Genomic DNA, 22,836 nt, shown 5'->3' with positions numbered 1-22,836 from the left:
AAGAGCTGCAGTGACACCCATCATGATTCTAGTAATGCACATGTCACCGACATAGAAAGTTGACTGAAGAAACTTTATTTGCATTTGCATGCCTTGCATGGGAATATCTGATGAAAATATGTAAGAAAATGTTTTTTTTGTGCAATCAGAGCTTCTTGGAATATATCTGATGCCGATGATATACAACACATGTAGCATTACAACTTTTTTGTAGACTTTTCTTTAAGCAGACTTTCCCCACACGATGATCTCTTGTGCGTTTTAAATGTTGGTAGCAGGCGGTCAGAACGACCATCAAAACTTTTTGAAAAAGCACTTTATCTTTTCTCAATCAGAGCATAGGCAAATTTATTCCAAACATATTTCAATGGCCATAATTTACCCAGTTGCATTCCCACAACGTTTCTTTAGGTTTGTTTTTGGTTCTGCGGAAACAAAATGTTCTGGGAACCAAATGCCAACATTAGGGGAACGGGGTGTGTGTGTGCTGGGTTCCTTGACAATGGACATGTGTGTATATCTCATTTTAAAACATTGCTTTGAAACTGTAGCACATTACACACAATCACCACACAAAAAAATAAACAGCATAGATGTATTGTGTGCAAATGATGTAAAAAAACGTCTATTACAAAAGAAACATATTATTGTAGCCTACTCTTGGGATTACTTAGGGAGAGGTAAATGCATGCACCTTTATGCAAAAAAAGAGAAACGTGCGAATGACAAACTATAAATATGAACCTTGCATGAAATAAATTTCTATCAATCTGTATAGACTCTGTTATTATTTGACAGAACGTGCATACATGACTCCCGCTGTAACTTCTTGAGCATTTCCTGTGGCGTCTCTTTGACCTTTCACCGCTGTCAAAATGTATATTTTCTTTAGACAAGCAATTCAATCCTGTTAAGGCTTCACAATATATGATTTTAAGGTCACAAAGGTCAAAGAGAGAGTGTGTCGCCTACCGTAGGGCTGGACTGAAACAGGAGAGCTGAGGCCAGACCGACGGTGACCGGTCCCTGTTTCGCATGCCGCATGTCATTAACCAAGCATGAAAGAGACACCGTATCAACGATAACCTGATATGAATGCAGCATGGGAGAACGCATGGTAAACCCCACGTTTACCATGAGGCCGAGATCGCAATTTACTCGCTTGAGTCCTCGCACATCAACGTGGATGTTCGCTTGCACGGTTCGAGGGCCAAAAATCCTGTTCTCTTTCTCCATCCCACCCCCAACCCCCCCAATGTCTCTGTGCTGTTCGTTTGGTGTATTAATATAATTTCCTTGTTGTTTTGTTGTTGTTGTTTTCTCTTTTTATGTGTTTTTAGAGACCCAGCGCGCCAAACGAAGCCGACAACCGACCGAGTCAGTGTGTGTAATGAACCATGGTGTACCAACCACTATGTGTGTCAACCATAAAGCCACATCCCCCACCTGATAGTAGCATATTGTAGCGTGTGCGAGAAAGCGTGTGTTTGTCATAGTTTAGCATCTCTCTTTGAGTTGTGACGGGAAAATAATTCAGCGTAGATGTAGGACAGTAACCCAGAGAAAAGCTGAAGTTTCAACTCTGTTTGGTTTTGTGGTTTCTTGTGCTGTGCGAAGTGTTGTTTTGCGTGTCATTGTTGTACATAGTGCTTGTGTGTTGGGGTTGTATATAAACATGACTTTCTTTTTTTCGATTTTTCAAATGTTGTTAAAATGTTCCAATCGCATTTCTGGGTTAAAAAAAACATCCACACACTCTGTGGTCACGTCCACGTAAAAAGTTAGCGGACAAAGTTGTTTTATTATATTTTGTACTACTGTAGTAACATGTAGAAAATGCCTTTTGCACTGTTTGCACCCGTTCACTTTTAAATTCCTTTTGTAGAATAAACGATAGGTTCAACCCAGATGGCACAGGATCATCTGTAAGATGTCTGCTATAGATCTGGAAAACGTCTACTGTGTAAAAGCATCTGTTAAACGTCTCGAAATGTCAGTTTTATATACATTCTAAGTTTTAAACATATTACGGACATCTAGATGTCTATTTGACATCTAAAAAGTAGATGCCTCAGAGATGTATTGCAGATCAGAAAACAATAGAAAAATACGTCTTGCACATTTCAATACAGAATAGACGTCTCCCAGATGTATTTGTGCTATTTTGTAGCTCATCTTACGCCAGGGACTTTCAAGTACTTACGTCTTAATTAGGCACACGTGATAAAATGTTAACTAACCAGAGTTTTCGAAATCATTTTCACTTTACACCTTGACAAACAATTTTACTATGTTTCGTGTCATGCCTGGTTAGGACACTGTGTTAAATCTGAAGATAAAAACAACGCTAGTTAGCGCATCACTGGGACCAAGCTCTCTACGTTGAATAAAAATGCCAAGACCATCATTGTGTTTAATAAAAAATATGTTAAATATAGCTTGAAACACTAAGTTTGAAGACACCCATAAGAGATAAGAGACACTCCTGCACAACACCACAACTCTTCGATGTTCATTCACACAGAACATGAACATACAGGGTTTATGATGGAAAGCAACTGAAATTGTGTCTTAAGTTTGTTTCGATATTTATTTTTCATTGTTGTGAAAATGTAAACGAAACCCAGTTCTTTGGGACCAAACTACTGCACTGCCAATTGCATCATGGGAAGGTCAACATTGGGTCATCTACTTACAATATGCCGGACTCACTGTTTAAAGACCCAACCATAACAGAGCACAAACATGATCTTTGTGACTGTCTAGTGTTTAGTAAACACCTGACATCCTGACAGAATCCTGTTTGTGCTGTGGTGTGAGATATTCCTTGTGTTTCGGCACATTGCAGCGCATAGTATGGATAGTTATTTAAAATCAGGTGGTATTTTCATTGATGGTTTAAGTTGAAATATTGTTAAGGCAATTTTGTGTCTTTTTCTGAAGAGAGAAAAAATGAAAAGAAATAATAAAATTATAAATAAAAACACAGATTTTGTGCTGTTTGTGTTTTGTTTTTACGCACAGCTGATGCTTGGTGCGGCAAAAGGAATAATAATATAGCTACAAGCAGCAATAACGGGGTCAAGCCCTACAAGGGTACACAGGGCCAGAAACATGTCGTAAACCACTAATTGTTCTGTGCTTCCTATGCTAGTGTTATCTCGATCGGAGTAACGGTTGCAAAGTTTTTTGCGCCAAATCAGACTACAGGCCAAACCGTAAGGTAAAACCCAGGATGTTTGGTATCGTTGGATTCGGCAAGGACTCCCAAATCTAAGGATAAGACATGAAAATCTGTCAACCGCCGACAAAGTTATAGGACTTTAAATATATCCTCGCCACTAGGTATTGTTTGGTAACAATAAGCTTATGCGTTTATAAAATACAGCATTTTGCTAGATTATTCAATATGGCCGACGCCCAAAATAGCCGACATAGGAAAACTGGATATCGTTCAACTTGGCATGACACCCCGAATCTAATGAGGCCAACTTTTAGAATTTTGGATAAACCGTTTGGAATTTATAAGTCCACGTCAAATGGTGCATTTGAATCGGTATGATCTCAATATTTAGATGAAAAAAATATTGAGTTTCTACGGCGTACGGTACAGAAGACATATAATAAAATACGTTTGTGAAACTTTGCTTGAGGGATTGAGTTAGAGACTCCAAATTTGATACAGTAACACATGAGACTGTCTTTTATCTGTGTGCCAACTCTCATAACTTTCCTATGTACGGTTCTAAGGCCTTGTCCCCTAATAAGAAAACTAGCGGATACAGTTCTGTTAGGGGCTTGATCTCTAATTAAGTATGCGCATATAGATTCTAACAGTTTTTATAATCAATGTATATATTGTGACCACGCTGAAAATCAAGAATGTAAAACTGGAAATAAATCTATAAAATATCTAAATTCCAAATTTAATTCAAGTCATTATGCTACGCATGTAATAAAAAAAATTATTGGGATTAAGTATGAAAGAAATTATAATCATTTTGAAAATTGACAGATCTGATCACGACAGGGCATTCTGGGAGATAACTTTCAGCAGATCACATCATATCAGTAAATCTCAAGGTTATGTAAGTGTATTTCCTATCATGGAGAGGTCACTGGAAACGATAGAGCATAGCCCAGACAATCTATCACACTGAAGGCAGTATGAACAGCTATCCAAGTATGGTATGGCTAGTAACCCGAGCACCGGACCTCAGACAATTTAAAACCAGAGAGAATGAGTCTGATTGAATTTGTCTCTCCTCATTGAATTCTTATCTCTCCGAGCAGTGAACTGAGATACACATGGATACTTTTTCGTTGAATGTTAAAACTGGTCTATTGACCAAAAAGATAAACTAGAATGCTCTTCATGAAACAAAAACAAGAATCAGAAACCAGATGAGCCATGGTTATAAATATTTGCTATAATGCCTGCACATAGGCTTTCTAAAAACTCCTCTCTGTTTATTTTTGGGTACTGTGATAGATCTTTTAGATCTTTCTGAAGTCATGTATTGCCTCTGTTGGTAGCTTTTGGATCTTCGTGACTTTGATCTTCAAAGGAAGACATTGTTAAAACCGACGAAAGAGTCTGTGCCGTCATAAACTGAAACCTGTTTAGCTTGCAGAATCCACGCTGCTCTTTAAACTGCAAAGTGCCATTGAGTGTCCTGCTCCGCAGCCGATCAGAAGAGTCATATAGTCTTGTAGAATGGGGATTGGTTGTGGTTGTGTGATGTCACAGAGGGAACCGTCACCACACATTCCGTGTTCGTTCCAGCCCCAGGAGAGGATTCGACCTTCTAATGGGAGACATGACAATGAAATAACCCCCACAACAATGCCACAACTGGATTTCCAATAGGTGAAAATGAAAAGAGAATAATAATAAAAGGGAAGCAATACACAAAATCTGTTTTTATGTAGCGCTAAGTTTATAGAGCATTGCACCAGCAAAAGACAAGGTCATTGGTTTGAATCCCAGAGAACATACAGTACATACTGAAAATCTGAATACCTTGAATGAACAGTTAGTTATAAAAAGGTCTGGCAAATAAAAAAATAAACACAAATACATCACGTTTGTGAATGGCTCATGACCCGTAGTCGAAAAGGACCGTCTACTTGGACGTCCAGCTGGTAGGTGTGGTCAAGCCTGCATCGCCATAGAAACACATGCCACATCGACATGGTACATAACAGCTCTCATCACCATGGCAACCAGGAGCGAGCACGCTTTCTCAAGGGTATCTCGTTTTATCATGTTCGTCGACCCCCCCACGCTCCCCTCTCCTCATTCAAACACCCCATTGCTCCCTACACGACGTGTCGTCACATCCTCATTGTTCTCTGTTCGCAAATTTCCCAGGACTGATGATTCAAATATAATGGAATATAATAAGGTCTCAACGACCCTGTGCATACCATTATAGTTGTCAACCTGGACATTGTGCTGTTAAAATAGACACAAAGAATATTGTCTCAGAATGGACGACCTGATATTCACAAAAAGAGCCATACAGCAATCAGTCAATGGTTCCCAAACGGTTCCCATAGCAACACACTTATAGGTCGAAGCAATGTATAGAACAGCATACCAATATAGACTAAAAGTTAAATTAATAATTCACTTTATAGTTATTTAAATATTTTCTTATAATAATTATTAATTAATCAATTACGGAATGCTCTTGGCTTCATAATTGTAAGATTTCCACTTGCAGTGACTGTCTATGATGGAGGCAATGCCCTGCCCTGAAATAAAAACAAAACAAATTATAGGGTCTTTGCACTTGTAAAACAAAGTTTTTAGGCGTTTAGAATGAACATGTTTGGATATCTGAAAAGTTTATTTGCAAACATTACATAAATCTGTTTTCAAGCATGGTCAAAAATCTAGTTTTTTATAATGTTTTGTTAAACAAATATAAAAAATTAAGAACCTTCAATTAAACAAATTCTTTCACCCAACACTTTATTACAAAGTGAACCACACATATTATCTTTATTCACATATTATCAGTATGTGTGTCCCTAGGGATTTAAACCCATGACCCGGGCAATAGAGCCAGAGTAAGTCATCGATTGGTAAGTCTCAACACTACAATAATCATTTAAATATCTTCTCAAATAACTGTATAGACTTCAGCTTCAATGAAATAACATCAACACACTACTAGACTTTACATGTGCGTTACTCTCCATGCAATTTTACAGACCGATCTGTTTTTGTGCGTGAAAGCCTACATAACTAAAACTATATGACCTATATATAGGCCGCCATTTAACGCTGTAAGTGGGTTATGATATTCACAGTGCTTTACTTTGAAAATGCCTTTTTAATCTCATTGAAAGATAAACGTCCTGCAATGTCCTTACGGACGTCCCTTGCGTGCTTCGAGAATGCTGCGTGATTCGAGAATGCTGCGTGATTCCCAAGGCGTGCCAGGATGTTATTTAGTTTCAGCCTCACGGTTTGTACAGCACCAACAATACACTTATCTCAAGGGTGCGACAGACACGAGGAACAGAGATAAACATCTCAAGTTCCCCGAGCAATGAAAACCTCCTTGGCTAGATTCCCACCTCGAGACTAAGGAACATGATCATTTTCTATTTACGAAGAAAAGATAAGATGACAAAGTAATCGTGCTCGTCCACAGCCTATTCCATTCTGTGCATTCAATGCAAAGTGTTTCCTGGGGATCAAACCCATGACCTGTGTTGCTAATGTAATGCGTCACCATTTGAGTTTCAGGAACACATACAAAAGTGCCTATATAATACAGTTTCTCATCTGCTTACAATGAAATGAGCAGATGCCATTCCAAGAGTTAATAGGACATAACTTGAGATTGTTGTCCCGTGATGGATTCATTTCCCAACACAAAGGCATGAGATTTCAAGACTGATTCCCACTCTCTTTCTATGATAGCGGTAAAGATCACAGCATTGAGCAATCCATTTAATTAACCCAGTGACAACAGATACTCCTCTTTACCCGCATTACGGATGTCACATTGAAAATTTCCCATTACTGAACACCATCCATCGAATTCTCAAAGGTACAGAAGACAGAGCTGCGGTCTCAGCGTTAATTCTGACATCCAGCATTAGCCATATGACAACATACTGGCCTACTTTAATTCTCTGTCTCTCTCGCAGGCTTAATGTCAGAGAGGGTCACATCCCATAATAAGCTACTTTGCACCTAAAGATGCTGTAGGGTTATTGCCATGGCAACAGTATGTGTGATGGTGGATCCTCAGCAAGGGAGAAAATCTTTTGCTTTGAGTTTGTTTTTGTGTGGCTTAGGTATTAAATATGCGTTTGGGCCCGGTCTATATTGTACAAGCACATTTGTTTTACTCACCCACAGTGGCCAGGTTGTGTTCGGATCCACAGGCAATCTGAAAAATCCATGAGAAAACGTCAATCAAACACCTATTACATGTTCTGATCACAGCTCAATCACAGTTGAAACACAATCACCGTCAGACCTCGGCGATTCGTCAATCCTGATCTCGCACACACACACACACACTCACTCCCGCTGAGAAACACACTCTCTCCCTCCATGTAACAGAAGCCGGAGTGCCTGAATCGAACACTCCCTGCAGAGACCCTTCATACGTGTGACGGGGTGTGATGGAGAGGTGATTTACAAATACAGCCGCACAGAGAGATGCTTCCCGCAGTCAAAAATAGCACAAACACGCAAATGGCTTCCCGGCCCTGATGTTGGAGTCGTATGTCCGTTACCATGGCGACCCGTAGGGATGCGAGTGGATGACCAGGCGTTTCTGGTTGGAATATAAATGTTTGGTGATTGTGATTATTACACAGAGGAAATGACTTGCTAGCGGATAAAAACATCGCTAATGCACTCCGCTGGAGCTTAGAGGACGGCGTACACACACACACAGTGTAAATTATCCTGACGCATGGTGGGAAATTGAAGTCGAGCTGCTGAGCCCTTATAAAACCTCAAAAGTTTTCTGGTTTCACAAACAGTCGAGTCTCCTGAAAAATAAAACTAATAATAAAGCTACCGTACCATTTTTGTAATAACAAACAACGTTACTTAAAGCAGTGGTTCTCAGACTGGGGGCCCCAAGATGGGTGGGCCACAGATTTTGTGGCGTTTTATGAAAGAAATGTATCATTCGTTTTATGCAATCAAACATCGGTAAAATAAGATTATCAACCAAAATAATTGATGTTCCAGTATTGTATACCTGAATTTGTTTTTGGTATAATTGAAATTACAAATTTAATAAAGTCTTTATTTGGGGGGCTGCAAAACGATGCACCCTAAATACACCCCACCCTACACGGCCTTACCACGGAAAAGTATATTATACAGTTCTTGGTCACCATTGACCACCATAGTTGGAAAAATGTCTTTATACATGTATTTGTTCTGTTGAACACAAAAAAAGCTATTTTGAAGAATGTAGGAAAGCAAACTTTTGAATACCATTGTCAATTTTCCTTTCCTCCTTTTTATTTTTGGTTGAACTTTTCCTTTAAGAAATACTTAGTTTTCGATGAAAACATTTTTAGCCATTTAATTTGCAGGGGTCTTTATAGCCCAAAATATATAAAATGTTTTATATAATAATATAAACATAACTAATCATAAATAATCCATAATATTAGTATAATTACATGCACATCTCTCACAGTATGTAAGCCAGAGACCAGAAACATCACAAACTGGCTTTAATGAACGATCAAAGTTAATTTTAGTAATGAATTAAATGTGTAGCAAAAGATTTAACATGCATACATTTTCATATGCTTTCATCCGGTTGACAGTGAGTTTGAGTCAACTAATAGTCAAAGTACAAAGGAACGTCCTTCGTAGAGACAAAAATCAGGAGCCTCCTGTCAGACTTCACAAAGATGATTTGTCCTGAAGCAGTCCGTTTCGCTCACCATCATCGACAAAACGCAGCCCCTCCCTCACATCTGTCTGTATCTGAACCCACTTTTAAACATTAAAGAAGATGCACCACTTTTCCAAAAGCATACACAGCAAACATACACATCAGCAGAACAATTACAACGACAGACAGCGCACATCTACGCAAGCAATTACGCCGTCGTTGAGGAGCGCTTTTCCTTGGTCGTTGCGATCACAATCGAGTATAATATAAAAATTTTGGTGCATCACTACTTAAGAGTTTCCGTTTTCGGGTTCATCTACTCTCAACAACGACACTACAGCAGAAAAACGTTTTGTGGACTTGAATAAACAAATGTTGAACTTATACTTGTGGGCATTTCGTTTCATAGTTAGGCAGATAATCTTGACGTTTCGTTATAGAATTGCCAAACAATATATCGATTACCGTAGTATAGCCACATCGTGATATGATTGGTATCCTTATCAGGAGGTACCCTGTGATTCCCTACCCAGCACTGCACACTGGGAGTTTAAACACAGACAGCAAGGCTCCTGTACTCCGGCTGCGAGTGTGAAAGCGGCTGTCCGCTGCACATTTAACAATGTGTGAATGAACTGGTGTTATAGAATTTATACAGCCCATTACTGGAGGCAGTTCTGCATTCAGGGACGTGGTCTTTTTTAGCACACAGTATCGTGTTTCACCACATTATCTGCTGATAGGAAATCTATCGGCCTGGAACCACTAGAGAAGTCAACCGCTCCGTGATTGGCCGATATGGTTCATTTTTACGGCACAAAACAGACGGTAATCAATGGGTTTAAAATGGACTGCCACAATTTATAGTTAATGCAGATTTTAAATAAATAAATAAATAGATCTTTGCTATACACAAAAAGGAACGTCCACTGGCACTTACATCAAATGCACTCAAGCTAAATGCACAAAAGTCATCGTTTTTCATTTTATTCATACAATGAAATGAAAACCTTTTTGACCTTAATGTGTACACTAAAATGTTTAAAATTATTTTTATAAGCATAAATATTATTTTACTAACATGATCATTTCTGTCAACGCAAAGCCATTTTTTTTAAAAAGGATGACTTAAAGGGACAGTTCACCCAAGTAATAGACCCCTGTAGTTTTATTATCAGGTGGATACGGCACACTAAATATAGCACTTGATACATGTATTGTGAGAACCATTTAACTTTTTATTGTATGGAAAAGAACTGTTCCTTTTGCCTTTACGGATGATGTGGTTCTTTAAAACCCTTTTCAAATGCTTCACTGAGCACCAGTGCTATTCTCTCAAGCCTCGGGCAAAGTCCTAAACTTTATATACCAATTGTCATGAAAAGCTGAAAATGTCCCTGGACCTATCCGCACGTTCTCCCTCTCTTAGTGTTAGTGTGCACTACAGAGGACACCGTCCCCTTTTACCGCCCTCGTTTCCTCTCGCATCAACAAGCGGCACGCAACTAGCCGGGTTGCTGATGGCGGAATATTGTAGCGTCAGCAGCTTTTGAGGATTAAACATGACACGAGGTGCATTGAACAGATGAAGGAAAAAAACACAGGAGTCAGCCAAGGAGATTTGACACGCAGAAGTATGTTTAACAGATGTGACGAGGGTTTGAACGGTTGCCTCTCTGCAAGTACATGAACCTAAAGCTGAAGCATCCCTTTTTCCATTTCGTTTTGTTTTTACATCTTAATATGCAGACAACTATAATCAATTTGTAAAAGATGCTAAATAGAGTCAATGCCAAACCTCCTTTGCACGTTTCTCATTCGGCCGTGCCTACACACCACCCTCTCACTGCTGCACGTGCACACAACGTATTCATGTTTTAAAAGAGGCTTCTTTCATTTCAAGGTTCAGTGATGCATCAAAGGCACAAAAACCAAGACTGCGTACGGATAGAGCGCAGTGTCAATAAGTCATTCAACCAATACACACACACACATGGATGCTGCTTTCTCTGAGGTGAGTGATGACCTTCAATTGAAATGGCTCTAGGCAGGATAGGATAGAGGAAGGATAGAGCACAAACAGAGCACGTTCGCCCCCTGCTGGTGTACTGGACACCGCATGCAAGCATGAAAGGAATTATTCTAGTGACTTCAATTGTCAGATATGCAACATCTATGTGAATGATGAGATAATTGTGGCTCTGAAGTCTGATTGGACGAGCCGGTCAAAGCCACTGGATGTTGCTTGGCAACCATACACAACCTTGTCAGGCTGATGAGATTTGGAATAAGGGTGCGTAAATAAAGAAAGGATAATTTTTGGGAGAACAATTCATTATTTTGTTGCGTTAAGCCAATATCATACCTGCGTTGTTCCAAATAATCCCTTAACTTCAGCAGGGCTGTTTGAGATTCTTTCTGATTCTGGTTCTAGCCTCTGATTGGCCACGGTCTGTCCCAGTTGCCCATAACTGGCTCTGCCCCACGTAAAGACCCGCCCACTCTCTGCAAATAGATGACAGTGATTTATTGTAAAATGCATCACTAGTTCACTGAATAGCCATTAGCATTCGGAAACACGAGTAGGGATGTGGTGTGTGTGTGATATGACGCACCTGTTTGGGCAATGACGTGTGTCCAGCCACTGTGAATGTCGGTCACCCTCTCTCTCTGCAGGAGAGAACGATCTAGAGCCACAGGAAGTGGCAGGAAGGGGCTATCGCTGACCAGCTGACCATGTTTATTGCTGCCCCATAGAAACACATCACCCGTGACTGTTGAGACACTGAACTGTAAATTGTCTTTGATCTTCCAAAACAAGACAAAATCGAACTTTAAGTTGTTTAAGTGTCACCTGTCAAACAGATGCAGTGGGCGGAGCCTGCAACGACCTTCTTGGGGGTCACATGATCTAGCCCTGCAGAACAAGGTTCAGGTTTATGAGTGTTAACATAAACTATATTGTAGTCAATCAAATGTATCAGTTAAAAGACAGGACTGAAGCAAAACTAATACACAAGTGTACATTGATGTGACTGTATGAGGTTGCTTTAGTTGAGAACAAGCATGTGTGCTTTTGTCGTACCTGGGACGAGGCAGGGCTCCTTAGAGCTTAGGTGTGCAGGAACAGGTTGGGGATTTAATGCTCTCTTTGCGTGACTAGACAGGCCGGTTCCCCACTGATACACACACGCTGATGCTTTGAACAGACACACACACATCTTATATATGATAAAAGAAATTAGATGTTTATTTCACACCACATTTACTCATTAGATGGATAATGTATATGTACAAACTTATCATCACAATTGTTCCATCACGAGTCCCTATACCTGTTCTGGCTAACGCGTGTCTGAGACCCGCAGCCACACTGGTTACACACTCGCTTAGGGCCTGCACAATAGACCATTTGAACACTTTTACTTTATTATAACTTAAATAAAAATATCAAAACATTTTCTGAAAATAGCCTTATAATTGTCACTGCTCACCGTCACACATAAAGGTTCTGCTGTATGTGTTATATGCGATGAGATGCCCAGCTGTCCAAATGCATTGGAGCCGCATGCCAAGACCTGCCCATCATCTAGCAGATGCAGATTAGATTTAAATCAAATCAGAGGAACTTTCCACAGACAGATGAACGATTAATCAACCAGACTTAAAAACCACCAACTTAACTGAAGTCTGAAAAAATATTGCGTTTTCTGAAGGATGCATGCAATTATTTTACGTACATTTATTTTATGTGGGACATTCTCTTTCTTATTGCGAATTCCTGGTATTGCATGATTTATCTTAACTCAAAGTCACCCACTTATAATGGATATACCCACATATATCGAAATACTGAAATATTTCATATAAGTCAGATGTGTAATGCAAGTTACATTCCTAGATGTTTAATTAAAAAACTTGAATTGTGAGCATGTAGCAAAAAACTGGTCTACGTTGTGATCAAGCGTATATTTTGTTGGAATTGATAGCACAATCGGTTACCTGTAAGGATGAGAGTGAAGTCCCAGCCACAGGACACCGCCTGCACTCTCCTGCACCCAGGTAAGGGACAGGGTTGAAAGGTCATGACCTCGGAGATGTGCCTGAGGCCTAACTGACCTTTGTGATTTTGTCCACACATCAGCAGGCCACCTGACTCTAAAGAGACGGAAAGACGGATAGAAAACAAAAAGAGAATAGAGAATGTTGTTGTAATACCACTCCTTGTCCACTAGAGGGAGAAACAAAGATCGTAAAATTCCCAACGCCAGGATTTCACCTTTCACTCGTGTGTTATTGAGTTAAGTGTCACTTTTATAATGATGACACTGATGATCTCACCAGTAATAACTGCAGAATGTCCACCTCCACCGGTCAGACCGCGGATCTGCTCTGGCTGCAGTCCGCCGTCTGCACGCCGCGGGTCGGCTTCATCCTCGGCGTGTCCCTGTCCGAGCTGCCCATAACTGTTGGCTCCCTTTGAGAAAATAAAACGCTTTTCCGTCATCCAAATAAATGTTGTTTGGTATTTCTTGTTCCAGTTATGTATTCGTTTGCACTTTGTCAAATGTAAATATAATAAGCCGTGCATTATTGTGGGCGGTTATGTTATATTATAACGCATGTATACAGTTAGATCGACATGTGATCTATAATAATAAAATACAACTTTGTAAAGTAAATGTAAAACTTACCCACGTGTACAGTGCAGATCGTAACAGCGGAGATTCTTCCATCAGATTTGAAAGTCGCCGTTTGATTCCGTCACACATGAACAAGTCTCGAGAGTTTAGAAATAGAAGTTGACAGAACGGCGCACAAACATGTGGTGGGCGGGGCTTGGCAGTCAGACGTGGACAAGGGACGTGCGATGAACTTTCTTAACGTGTTTCGTCTCGACAACATTATTTAGGCATTGTCCTGTCACAAAGTCGACGTTTCCAATAAGCTTCCGCAATGCAAAAAAAATACTTTTTTACTTAGTCTTTTTTTCTTGTTTCCCAGTAACAAAGGCTAAACTTTCTTGAATCAAGAAGTATTTTCTTGATGAGCAAACAGACTTAAGAAAAAAAGTCTTGATTTTAGTAGAAAAATGTGACATTTCTGTGAATTTGTGCTTAAAACAAACATGTAAATCTGCCAACTAAGAATAGGTAAACCCTCATTCAAGATTATTTTTTTTTACCCCATTGGCAGGTTTATTTGCTTGTTTTAAGCACAAATTCACTGAATGTCATATTATTTTACTAAAAACTAGACTTATTTTCTTAGGTCAGTTTGATCATCAAGAAAATTCATTTTGACTGGAAAACAAGAAATAAAGAAAACAAATTTTTGCTGTGTGTGTATTCATACGTCTCAAAAAACTGGGTTCGTGTTTTCTGAGATGACAAAATATTTTATTACAACTTTGTGTCACCCAATTAAATTGTAATTTGTCTGAGAATTAGACGTATACAAATAAAAATGTTGACTTGGGCACCACACGCACAGGAAGGAAAGAAACTGCAGCCCATGTTTATGTACATTATAAAAATAATGAATAGATTTTATTTTAAGCATATACATTCTATGTTTAGTATAATAATCGACTCTACATCTTAAAACTTCATTCTGTATCTGTTAAATCTGAATCTTATATAGAACCTGAGCATTCTTGAAATCACTTTGTAATTTTTTTGTCCATGCACAATGCAATATTACACGTTTAAATAAATGCTGGTTTACCTCCATGTCCTTCTGCGTCAGAAGAGCAACATCCATTTACAAATAATTTCAGCATTCATTTAAAATAAGGAAAGAGAAAAAAATAACACAGCTATATGTTAATATTACATAGCATTAGGCTCACAGTGGTTCAAAACTGTTTTATATCTGGTTTGTAATACTGTACCACACAGGGGATAGAAAGCACTGATATTCTAAACACAATATATTTCAATAAACATAAGGAGCTGAAATGGACATGTCTAATGGAAACAAGCTCAGCTATCAGTCTGAGAAGACATCATTTTTACAAAACAGACTAATATTCACACGCGTAGCTTTAATTTAACAACAGTAGTGCCATTGCCTTGCATAACATACAAGAACTCCACCCGCAAGCAGTTAACACAAGTTTATAGAATTACATATTTAACCATTTAAGAACCAAACTATAAATACAACACTAACATAATAACAATAAAATGAGAATTTAAATCAGTTTGGTAGGTTTAATTCAGAGTGAAAATGAAACAATAACGTGACAAAACAACTGGATATTTGATACATAACAGACACAAGAGAAAAGGTTTGGTGGGGAATCAAGCAATGTTGTAGTCTTCAGACTCCTAACTGTTTGTTGAGCCTGTTTAGTGCATCTCCAATGATGTCTAGCTCATGTCTCAACTCCTCCACAACATTGTTGATGCTGGTTGTGTCCTTCAGAACGTCCACGCTCTGTGTGTACGGATTGTAACGTACCGAGAATGGCCGCTTAATGGTCTTTGCAAACTCCCTAAAAGGTTTAAAGTGGAAACTCATATGCATTTTTCAAGAACCCATTACATAATTTAAAACAATTATAATTATCCTCACATACCTCATTTTGACTTTTGCTTCCTCAAAGGTGTCCGAAACAAAGTACACATCCTGAAAGGTGGTGATGATGCACTCCTGTTTGCATGTCATGTTGGGGTCAAAGGGCAAGATTCTGGCATTTCCTGACAGAGCATGCTGGACGCAACACAAAACAAGACAATGATTTTATATAAATCACCATAAAATATATAAAGCTCGACATAAAGCTTCCATTCATGCTTCCTTACCTTGAGCTCACTGATGGAGGACAGCAGACCGGCTCCATAAGCTCTCAACTTCCCATCCTGTTTACAAAGGCCAAACTCCACAGTGAAGAAATAACACTGAAAAACAATATGCCAGAGACAGTAAATATAAATGATTCAGTAAATGAAAATAAACACACATCAATGATTTTAAAACAATAAATCAAGGGTCACATTTTGGGGCCTGTCATTACTTACAGTGGCCAGTTTCTGAATAGAGTCATCGGATGCCCCCAGGGATGCCAGACCGATCTCCTGACTGAACTGGGCAAAGCTGGGCTCGGCCAAAAGAGGAACGTGTCCAAACAGCTCATGACATGTGTCTCTTAAAAATGCACACGGACAATTTATTCAAAGTAGCATAATAACAATGACATCAGATTACATGGCAGGGGATGAGGTCATACTTTTCAAAGAAATTTATCAGATTGTAAGAATACTCACGGTTCGGGTGTGTAGAGGGGGTCAGAGCTGTGTCGGACATATTGAGTGCAGTGGAACACGCGGAATGCCAATCCTGCCAAAAAGTCTCGTGGGGAGAGATATCCAGCCACAGGTCTTATGGTGAAGCCAGTGCGCTCTGAAACAGTTCAGACAATGTTATACACAAGAAACCGTATAAACACATAAAAGATACACACGCGCAACATTTGAAGATTTGTCAAGCCCTTCTCTCACCTTTGAGAAACCGTGAGACATCCTCCAGCTGTGGGATGTTGTTTTCACGAAAATCGCAGTATTTGGTGAGCAAGGGCAGGTTCTTCAGATACTCACGGCAGGCAAGTGTGGGGTAGAGTTTATTCAGCTCCCTGAACACTACACCCCATGTTTTCAGCTCCTCTTCTGTGAATTCAATGCGGGGAATTGGATCTCCGCTGTGATAATAAAGGCGATTTTTAATCACCTTGTTCAAAAGGGTACAGTAACATGCAATTGCAAAGAGTTGATCTAACAATTCAAATGTATACAGAAAAAAACCAAGATACATTTTTGAAAAAGTATTTTCTATTATAAACAAAATGATAAACACTCAACTGTTTGTAGCTCATGGCCAAGTCTGCAAAATACTTTCTTCTTTTGCGATAGACGTTATCCTTAAAGCCCTGATGAGACACAACCGAACAGTTAGCGATACATCATGACATCATACCGAAATGTGACGTCGATCACGATAAAACGTGGCCGCGCTTACCGGATGATCAGCATCGAGGTCGGATCCATACATCAGCACGCGGTTCGCACATTTGTCCAGATCCGAAATCTTCTTTGGAAACCACGGCACGTTCTCCATATCTGCAAACCGTTTGCAATATTTAATATTTCAGTTACATGACAAAAAAGTTTAACAACATTTCGGTAATGTCATTCATACCGCTTTCCTCCGGCAGACGGTTATCGGGCGCGTCCATCTCAAGCACGTTCACGTGTTTCCTCAGCAGCTGAATGATCTCGTGCAGCTGCTCGCGGTTGCTGTCGCAATCCACGAAGATCTCGAACTCCGAGTTGCGCCTTTTCGATTTTCTGGATTCGATGTGCACAAGATTGACGTGTTTTTCCTGTTAAATTGTACGTGTAGTGTTAATTACACAGCACACACAAGACTAATCGGAGTTAAACCGAAAAAGAAAATGATTTTGCTTCACACCTGGAAAAGTTTAAGAGCCTTTACAAGTCCACCGACTTCATTCTTCAGAGAGAACACAACAGCTGCCCGGCTACTCTCTGTAGATTCGGTTTTGTTGTCTTTATTCTCTTCGATTTTTGGAAAAGCAGATTTGTTCATCTGTAAAACACACGACACATAAATGATTGCAATTAAGTACAAAACAAATACGTTTTATTCTAATACACGATTAAAGCTATTCGACAATTAAACTAAAAATGTTGCTTTTTTCTAAGTCTAATACATATGGGGCGGTTTCCCAGGCAGGGTTTAAATTTAGTCCCAGACTAAATAAAATGTTAGTCCCGTCTTGATCGAAAACAACTTGCACTTGCTTCTCTTAAAATATATCAGTGCGATTGTTTTGTCTCAAGATGCACACAGTAATGTTTGTTTGTAAAGTATGTTTTTAAAACGCCTTAAATATCATAATTTACCTAAAGACTATGGATTACGCTAATCCCTGTCCGGGAAACTGCCCCTATGATGTTTGCTTATAATACTGGATGAAGCCTAAATAGAAATGAGCTCTATTTAAATAAATATGAACCCATTTTAAACCTCAAACCTAATTCATGCGCCCAGGGCGCGACAATCAGATCATGTGGATTAAACAAACAGTGTCGTAAACAACACTTAATCACTTCATTCAAGGACACACCGGTGCAACCTTTTCGTTCAAAGGTTTAAAACATGTACAACCGTAGAGTTTCGGATGTATCCCTTTTTTAAATCCATCACCCATATGAAGGATTAAATAAGAGTAAGACAATGTAAATAAACCTTAGCAAAAATAAACTGACAGTTGTGGTAATGAGCTATCTGAAATATAAACATAAACATAAATAAACATAAACAAAATGAGTCAATTTGCGGCAAACGAACTCTGCTGCACACAGGGTCAACCGAGTTCATTCTCTGCGTCAGTTCAGCACCACGGACAGCGCCATTCTGACCCATTTATCATTGAGCCCAAGGTTACAGACTTTAGATTAAAAAGAACTACTACACGTTGATAAACGAAATAAAATTAAGAATATGCATTTAAAATATATAAAAGTAATAAATTGCGTTTGTTTTTGTACAAAAGTTGTATATATCCGTTTATCAAAAGCTTTCCACCTACTGACCATGTTTCTTTTATCGAGCATATTAGAAAGTAATCGTCCGCGTCTTCCCGCGAGCAGGATTCCCGAAAACATAGCGAATGTATTGCGCGGTGCCGGATTCATTCCCGTGTGCCTCGTCCACAAACAATCCCATTTGGATTATTACCTCCCTCTTGTTTTAATCTTACATTGGATTATAGGCTTCAATTAATCACTCTTTTACGCACATCTCTGTTAAGTATACTTGATTTAATGCATCTTTGGCTTTTGTCAAATCGCAGGATTAGAAGCGCGGATAAATAACACGTTTCGAAATGGAGAGCCTATATAGGGCGCTTGGATAGAAGGTGCGCAAAGCGACCTGTCGCATCTAATTTATTTTCCACTCATCATTTCTCAGACACACTATATGTGTCAATAAAAGACTCAATGCATCGGTTTTCATACAAACTTTAGCATTATTTGGGGTTCATCTATAAATGCGCATTCATCTGCGCAACAATAATGGCATTTTGCAAATGAAGACTTTAAGAATATTTGACAAAAGTGCGTTATTTGGTTGGGTTGAATATTTTGTTTTCTATCATGCAGAGTCGATCTTTCAATCTAATAAATGAGTTCGAGAAATCTGCAGTATGCTAAACTGTAGCAGAAAAGCTGAGCAAAATCGCTTACTTCATTATTAAGTTGCTTCTCTTCCAATGTCAGACCAATGTTCATGGAATCAAAAGATCTTCCCCTGCGCGGTCCCTCGCTTTTAGTCGAGTACATGCTGATGTTTACTTCTATTTAAATTGTCTCTAAAATATAACAGGATAAATCTGTTATCTTTATAAGTTTAACTGTCTGTGATACAGTCGTTGTAATACAACTACACGGCGCGCTTTGCTATTTATGAAGACCCGATGAGGGGGAGGTAAGGGTGGACTGACGGGTGTTAATCTTTCTCCTAACAGCAAATGGAAAATGAGAAGCTCGGCTCACGTCATGGGGATATGATACATACCTTTCAAATTCTCTTTGACGTTGCGCATGCAAAAAGATCAGTACGTGAAGAGAGCTTCATGACACGAGTGAGGAGTTCAAACAAAACACCCGCAGGAGTCCAGAAGTTATTTCATGGAATCCATACTGCATGTCCTTCAGATATTACAGATGCACGATTATGCAGAATATGTACTGATGGAGTAGACCATATTTTGTTGGATATGATAGGTAACAAAAGGAAACAATTTAATATTATAAATTTAGAGGCACGCAAATGACAATTCTCTATTTCTTTCTTTCGTACTTATTAAAAATAACCGTGTTACTAAAGCACAGCGTAAATGTAGGCTACAGGTAAATGTAAAGCTTGATCTCGAATAATTTACACAACGTTTCTGTCGTGTTTTTTAATAATAAACCTACATGCAATTACTATAAGGATAAAGCAAGAAGTCACAAAAACAATATTGTGCCTTCTATGAATGCATTCATCATACAGATTGGTCTTACATACCTCATTGCTTAAGTGGATAAACTGAGTCATTGTCTAATATTGATCAAGTTGTTCATTTCTTATCAGTTGTGCATCTTTTTAGTGCAACTATTTGACATTGTTTACTCAAACAAGGAAATTAAATTGCACATTTGACATTTGAACCATTCGGATAAATGAAATGTGATTAAATTCTCATAGTTTATTCCTCACAAATGCATGTCAAATGTTGTGGTGTGAAGCCAATAAAAAAGAACTCAACCTTAATGAAACCTACTATTTTACATATAGTAAAAATATGATTAAGAGTAGATCAAGGGTAAAGATGAAGACAATGGATTGATTACTTCTTCATGGGTTGTATTGTCATGTGATATTTGCAACATTTGGTACATTTAATATTCTGACATTCACAAAAGTAAGTAAAGAAAATATTTTTTTATTTGTCAGATTTGAGAAGGTCCATCTGCAGGATGATTTTTGTTCCTCTATCTCACTTCAATGCCACGTGAGCTGTTTGGCGCATCCAGGGGTCACAGATCAATTTCAATAAACGTGCTCCAGAGGCACCGTAGGCTCACTTGTAAGAGTATATTTAGAACTCTTGACACCGCCGATTTCATTATATCTCAGCCAGCACTGATTTACTCAGTATGCCTATGGAATGGTAAATAATGGAAATCAGGCCATGGAGCAGGTACAAAATATTTGTATATGAACTCTTTACTATCCTTATGTCAAGTCAAGTCAAGTCAGCTTTATTTATATAGCGCTTTTTACAATTTTCATTGTTACAAAGCAGCTGTACAAGAAAAAATGACTATAAGTAAAACATAAAAGGTTATGGAATTCAAAACACAGGTCAAATATCAGACACACAATAAATTACTATATGCAGAGTTAATTAAATAAGACTATCAAATTCTAGCAGCCCCCCCGGCCAGGCAAAACAGTGCAAAACAGTATCCAAACGGTGGCGAGGAACCCAAAACTCCATTGGAGGAGAAAAAAAACCTCGGAGGGAAACCAGGCCTAACCAGGGGATTCCAGTTCCCCTCTGGCAAAAACTGCAGCCTCTGCACAAGCTCAACAGTGCTTGCACAACAAGGCGAAAATAAAAAAATTAAGCAATGGATGCTTGTTATCTGAAAAGCATCGGTGAACATGGAAGATGTTTGGAGACATTGAGAAGCTTTACGTTAATGCAACATTTTGGTCAAACGCTCAAGTTTCTGCATCTTTCTTTAAAATAAAAGTTAATTGCATGCATAATGTTTGGGTTTTGCCAGATCATTGTCAAAGCCAACAGATGTTCAAAGGCACATTAGACTGCCACATTACAACTATTATGACTGGATCTTTTCCAGATCCCTGGATCATGTGGCTTTGATCTCGTAGCCCTCTGCCTCGCCCCTTCCATAGGTTTGTCCTGTTGATGGCTGTTTGTTTACCTTCCGCCAGGTGGATTTTTTCCTTATATCCAGATGTTGTGATGTCTGTCAATATTTGAGGTGTGTGGGCAGTGTAAGAAACATTGAAAAAATCCACCTGGCGGAAGGTAAACAAACAGCCATCAACAGGACAAACCTATGGAAGGGGCGAGGCAGAGGGCTACGAGATCAAAGCCACATGATCCAGGGATCTGGAAAAGATCCAGTCATAATAGTTGTAATGTGGCAGTCTAATGTGCCTTTGAACATCTGTTGGCTTTGACAATGATCTGGCAAAACCCAAACATTATGCATGCAATTAACTTTTATTTTAAAGAAAGATGCAGAAACTTGAGCGTTTGACCAAAATGTTGCATTAACGTAAAGCTTCTCAATGTCTCCAAACATCTTCCATGTTCACCGATGCTTTTCAGATAACAAGCATCCATTGCTTTAATACATCATTAAGGTTAATGGAATGTGTGTGCGTGTCTACACATGGAAACCATATGAATCAAGTGGGGTTAAATTATCTCACATTTTTAATTGTTAGTAAATGTTATGCACATACGGAAAGGAGTATGGAGATCTGTGTTAAAGATAACCAAATCTGTGAATCTAGCTTGCTCAGATAAAGTGAATTTACGTAGGAATCAATATTTAAGCATTAGGATGAGTCAGGCTCTCTCTCTTTCCCCGCACAAAGAAAGCTCAGTGTTAATTAAAGGCAGGCTTGGCTTACATTATGCAGGCTCTGGTTCTTTCTGTGCCATGTGTTCTGAAGAGGCTCTCATCAGGAATGGACAGTTAATGGGGAACGGTACACACTCATCTCATTATTGACCCACTCAGAACAGACCACAACCGCGAGATCTAGAACAACAGTGTGAAATCATCGCGCAAACACATTTTAGCCCAAAATCTAAACAAACAAATTAAAGAAATGTAAACTGTTGATAAAGAAGTTAAACTTTTATTAGTGGTGATCCTCATGCAATTTTTATTGAAAAAATAGCCAGTATAAGAATATTGAATCAAAGCAAAAGGTGGACTTGCTTACATGCTTTTGGAAATTGTTTGTAAATCCTCGAAGAGATCATCACAATCCACTTATATGAACAAGAACGGTGTGTAAGAGAGAAACTAAAGACAAGGTAAAGTGCGTGTGCAGGTGGCACAGAGAATATGCCCATCCTTGACAGACCCCTCACTGATAACCTGGCCCAGTTCTGCTAATTTTAATCAGAGGATTTAGACACTCTCACTAATCTCTGTTGTAATACCAATCTCACAGTACAAATGAGGACATCTAATAAATCCTTTATGCATACACACATTTCCGGAATAGTGTATGTTCTTTAGAAAATGTAGCCTACCTGTATATAATATAAAGAAACATGTTCATTAGAAAATCTAGTAGCTATGTTGAT

At 38.9% G+C, this 22,836-nt stretch overlaps 2 protein-coding genes across 5 annotated transcripts; both read right to left on the bottom strand.

The window, feature by feature from the left end:
- Window positions 1-332: 332 nt before the first annotated feature.
- On the bottom strand, window positions 333-13,721 carry sergef (secretion regulating guanine nucleotide exchange factor). 2 transcript variants are annotated; one of them, XM_079450203.1, is made up of 11 exons: window positions 13,592-13,721; window positions 13,239-13,374; window positions 12,900-13,055; window positions 12,392-12,486; window positions 12,233-12,293; window positions 11,983-12,096; window positions 11,752-11,814; window positions 11,513-11,671; window positions 11,263-11,402; window positions 7,379-7,415; window positions 333-4,808 (listed from the first exon to the last, which is right to left on the bottom strand). In XM_079450203.1, the coding sequence occupies exons 1-11, from the start codon at window positions 13,667-13,669 to the stop codon at window positions 4,624-4,626; spliced, it is 1,224 nt and encodes a 407-aa protein (XP_079306329.1). In that variant the 5' UTR covers window positions 13,670-13,721; the 3' UTR covers window positions 333-4,623. The 2 variants fall into 2 exon arrangements, with proteins under 2 accessions (XP_079306329.1, XP_079306330.1); XM_079450204.1 differs by having other exon boundaries at window positions 333-4,805; window positions 13,592-13,667.
- Window positions 13,722-14,081: 360 nt separating this feature from the next.
- tph1a (tryptophan hydroxylase 1 (tryptophan 5-monooxygenase) a) lies at window positions 14,082-22,618 on the bottom strand. Of its 3 annotated transcripts, XM_079449769.1 has the most exons (12): window positions 22,467-22,618; window positions 22,149-22,279; window positions 17,370-17,507; window positions 17,097-17,280; window positions 16,917-17,017; window positions 16,760-16,827; window positions 16,403-16,599; window positions 16,169-16,304; window positions 15,923-16,049; window positions 15,707-15,802; window positions 15,481-15,614; window positions 14,279-15,396 (listed from the first exon to the last, which is right to left on the bottom strand). In XM_079449769.1, the coding sequence occupies exons 3-12, from the start codon at window positions 17,505-17,507 to the stop codon at window positions 15,222-15,224; spliced, it is 1,356 nt and encodes a 451-aa protein (XP_079305895.1). In that variant the 5' UTR covers window positions 22,149-22,279; window positions 22,467-22,618; the 3' UTR covers window positions 14,279-15,221. The 3 variants fall into 3 exon arrangements, with proteins under 3 accessions (XP_079305893.1, XP_079305895.1, XP_079305894.1); XM_079449767.1 differs by lacking the exons at window positions 22,149-22,279; window positions 22,467-22,618 and adding an exon at window positions 19,172-19,400 and having other exon boundaries at window positions 14,082-15,396; XM_079449768.1 differs by lacking the exons at window positions 22,149-22,279; window positions 22,467-22,618 and adding an exon at window positions 18,518-18,823.
- Window positions 22,619-22,836: the final 218 nt, after the last annotated feature.

Source organism: Barbatula barbatula (assembly GCF_947034865.1).
Source record: "Barbatula barbatula genome assembly, chromosome: 25".
Classification (NCBI taxonomy): Eukaryota; Metazoa; Chordata; class Actinopteri; order Cypriniformes; family Nemacheilidae; genus Barbatula; species Barbatula barbatula.
Note: the sequence above shows the minus strand (reverse complement) of the source record. Positions and strands in the feature narration are given on the sequence as shown.

What these genes read in the sequence shown, in the direction of transcription:
- tph1a (XM_079449768.1), bottom strand. Translation starts at nt 18,619, where the DNA reads ATGAATCCGGCACCGCGCAATACATTCGCTATGTTTTCGGGAATCCTG. An exon ending in CTATTCAGAAACTGGCCACT is followed by an intron (nt 15,803 to 15,922) that starts GTAAGTAATGAC and finishes ATTGTTTTTCAG; the next exon opens with TGTTATTTCTTCACTGTGGA. An exon ending in CCTCCATCAGTGAGCTCAAG is followed by an intron (nt 15,615 to 15,706) that starts GTAAGGAAGCAT and finishes TGTTGCGTCCAG; the next exon opens with CATGCTCTGTCAGGAAATGC.
- sergef (XM_079450203.1), bottom strand. Translation starts at nt 13,669, where the DNA reads ATGTGTGACGGAATCAAACGGCGACTTTCAAATCTGATGGAAGAATCT. An exon ending in ACATTCTGCAGTTATTACTG is followed by an intron (nt 13,056 to 13,238) that starts GTGAGATCATCA and finishes CCGTCTCTTTAG; the next exon opens with AGTCAGGTGGCCTGCTGATG. An exon ending in ACACGTCATTGCCCAAACAG is followed by an intron (nt 11,403 to 11,512) that starts GTGCGTCATATC and finishes ATCTATTTGCAG; the next exon opens with AGAGTGGGCGGGTCTTTACG.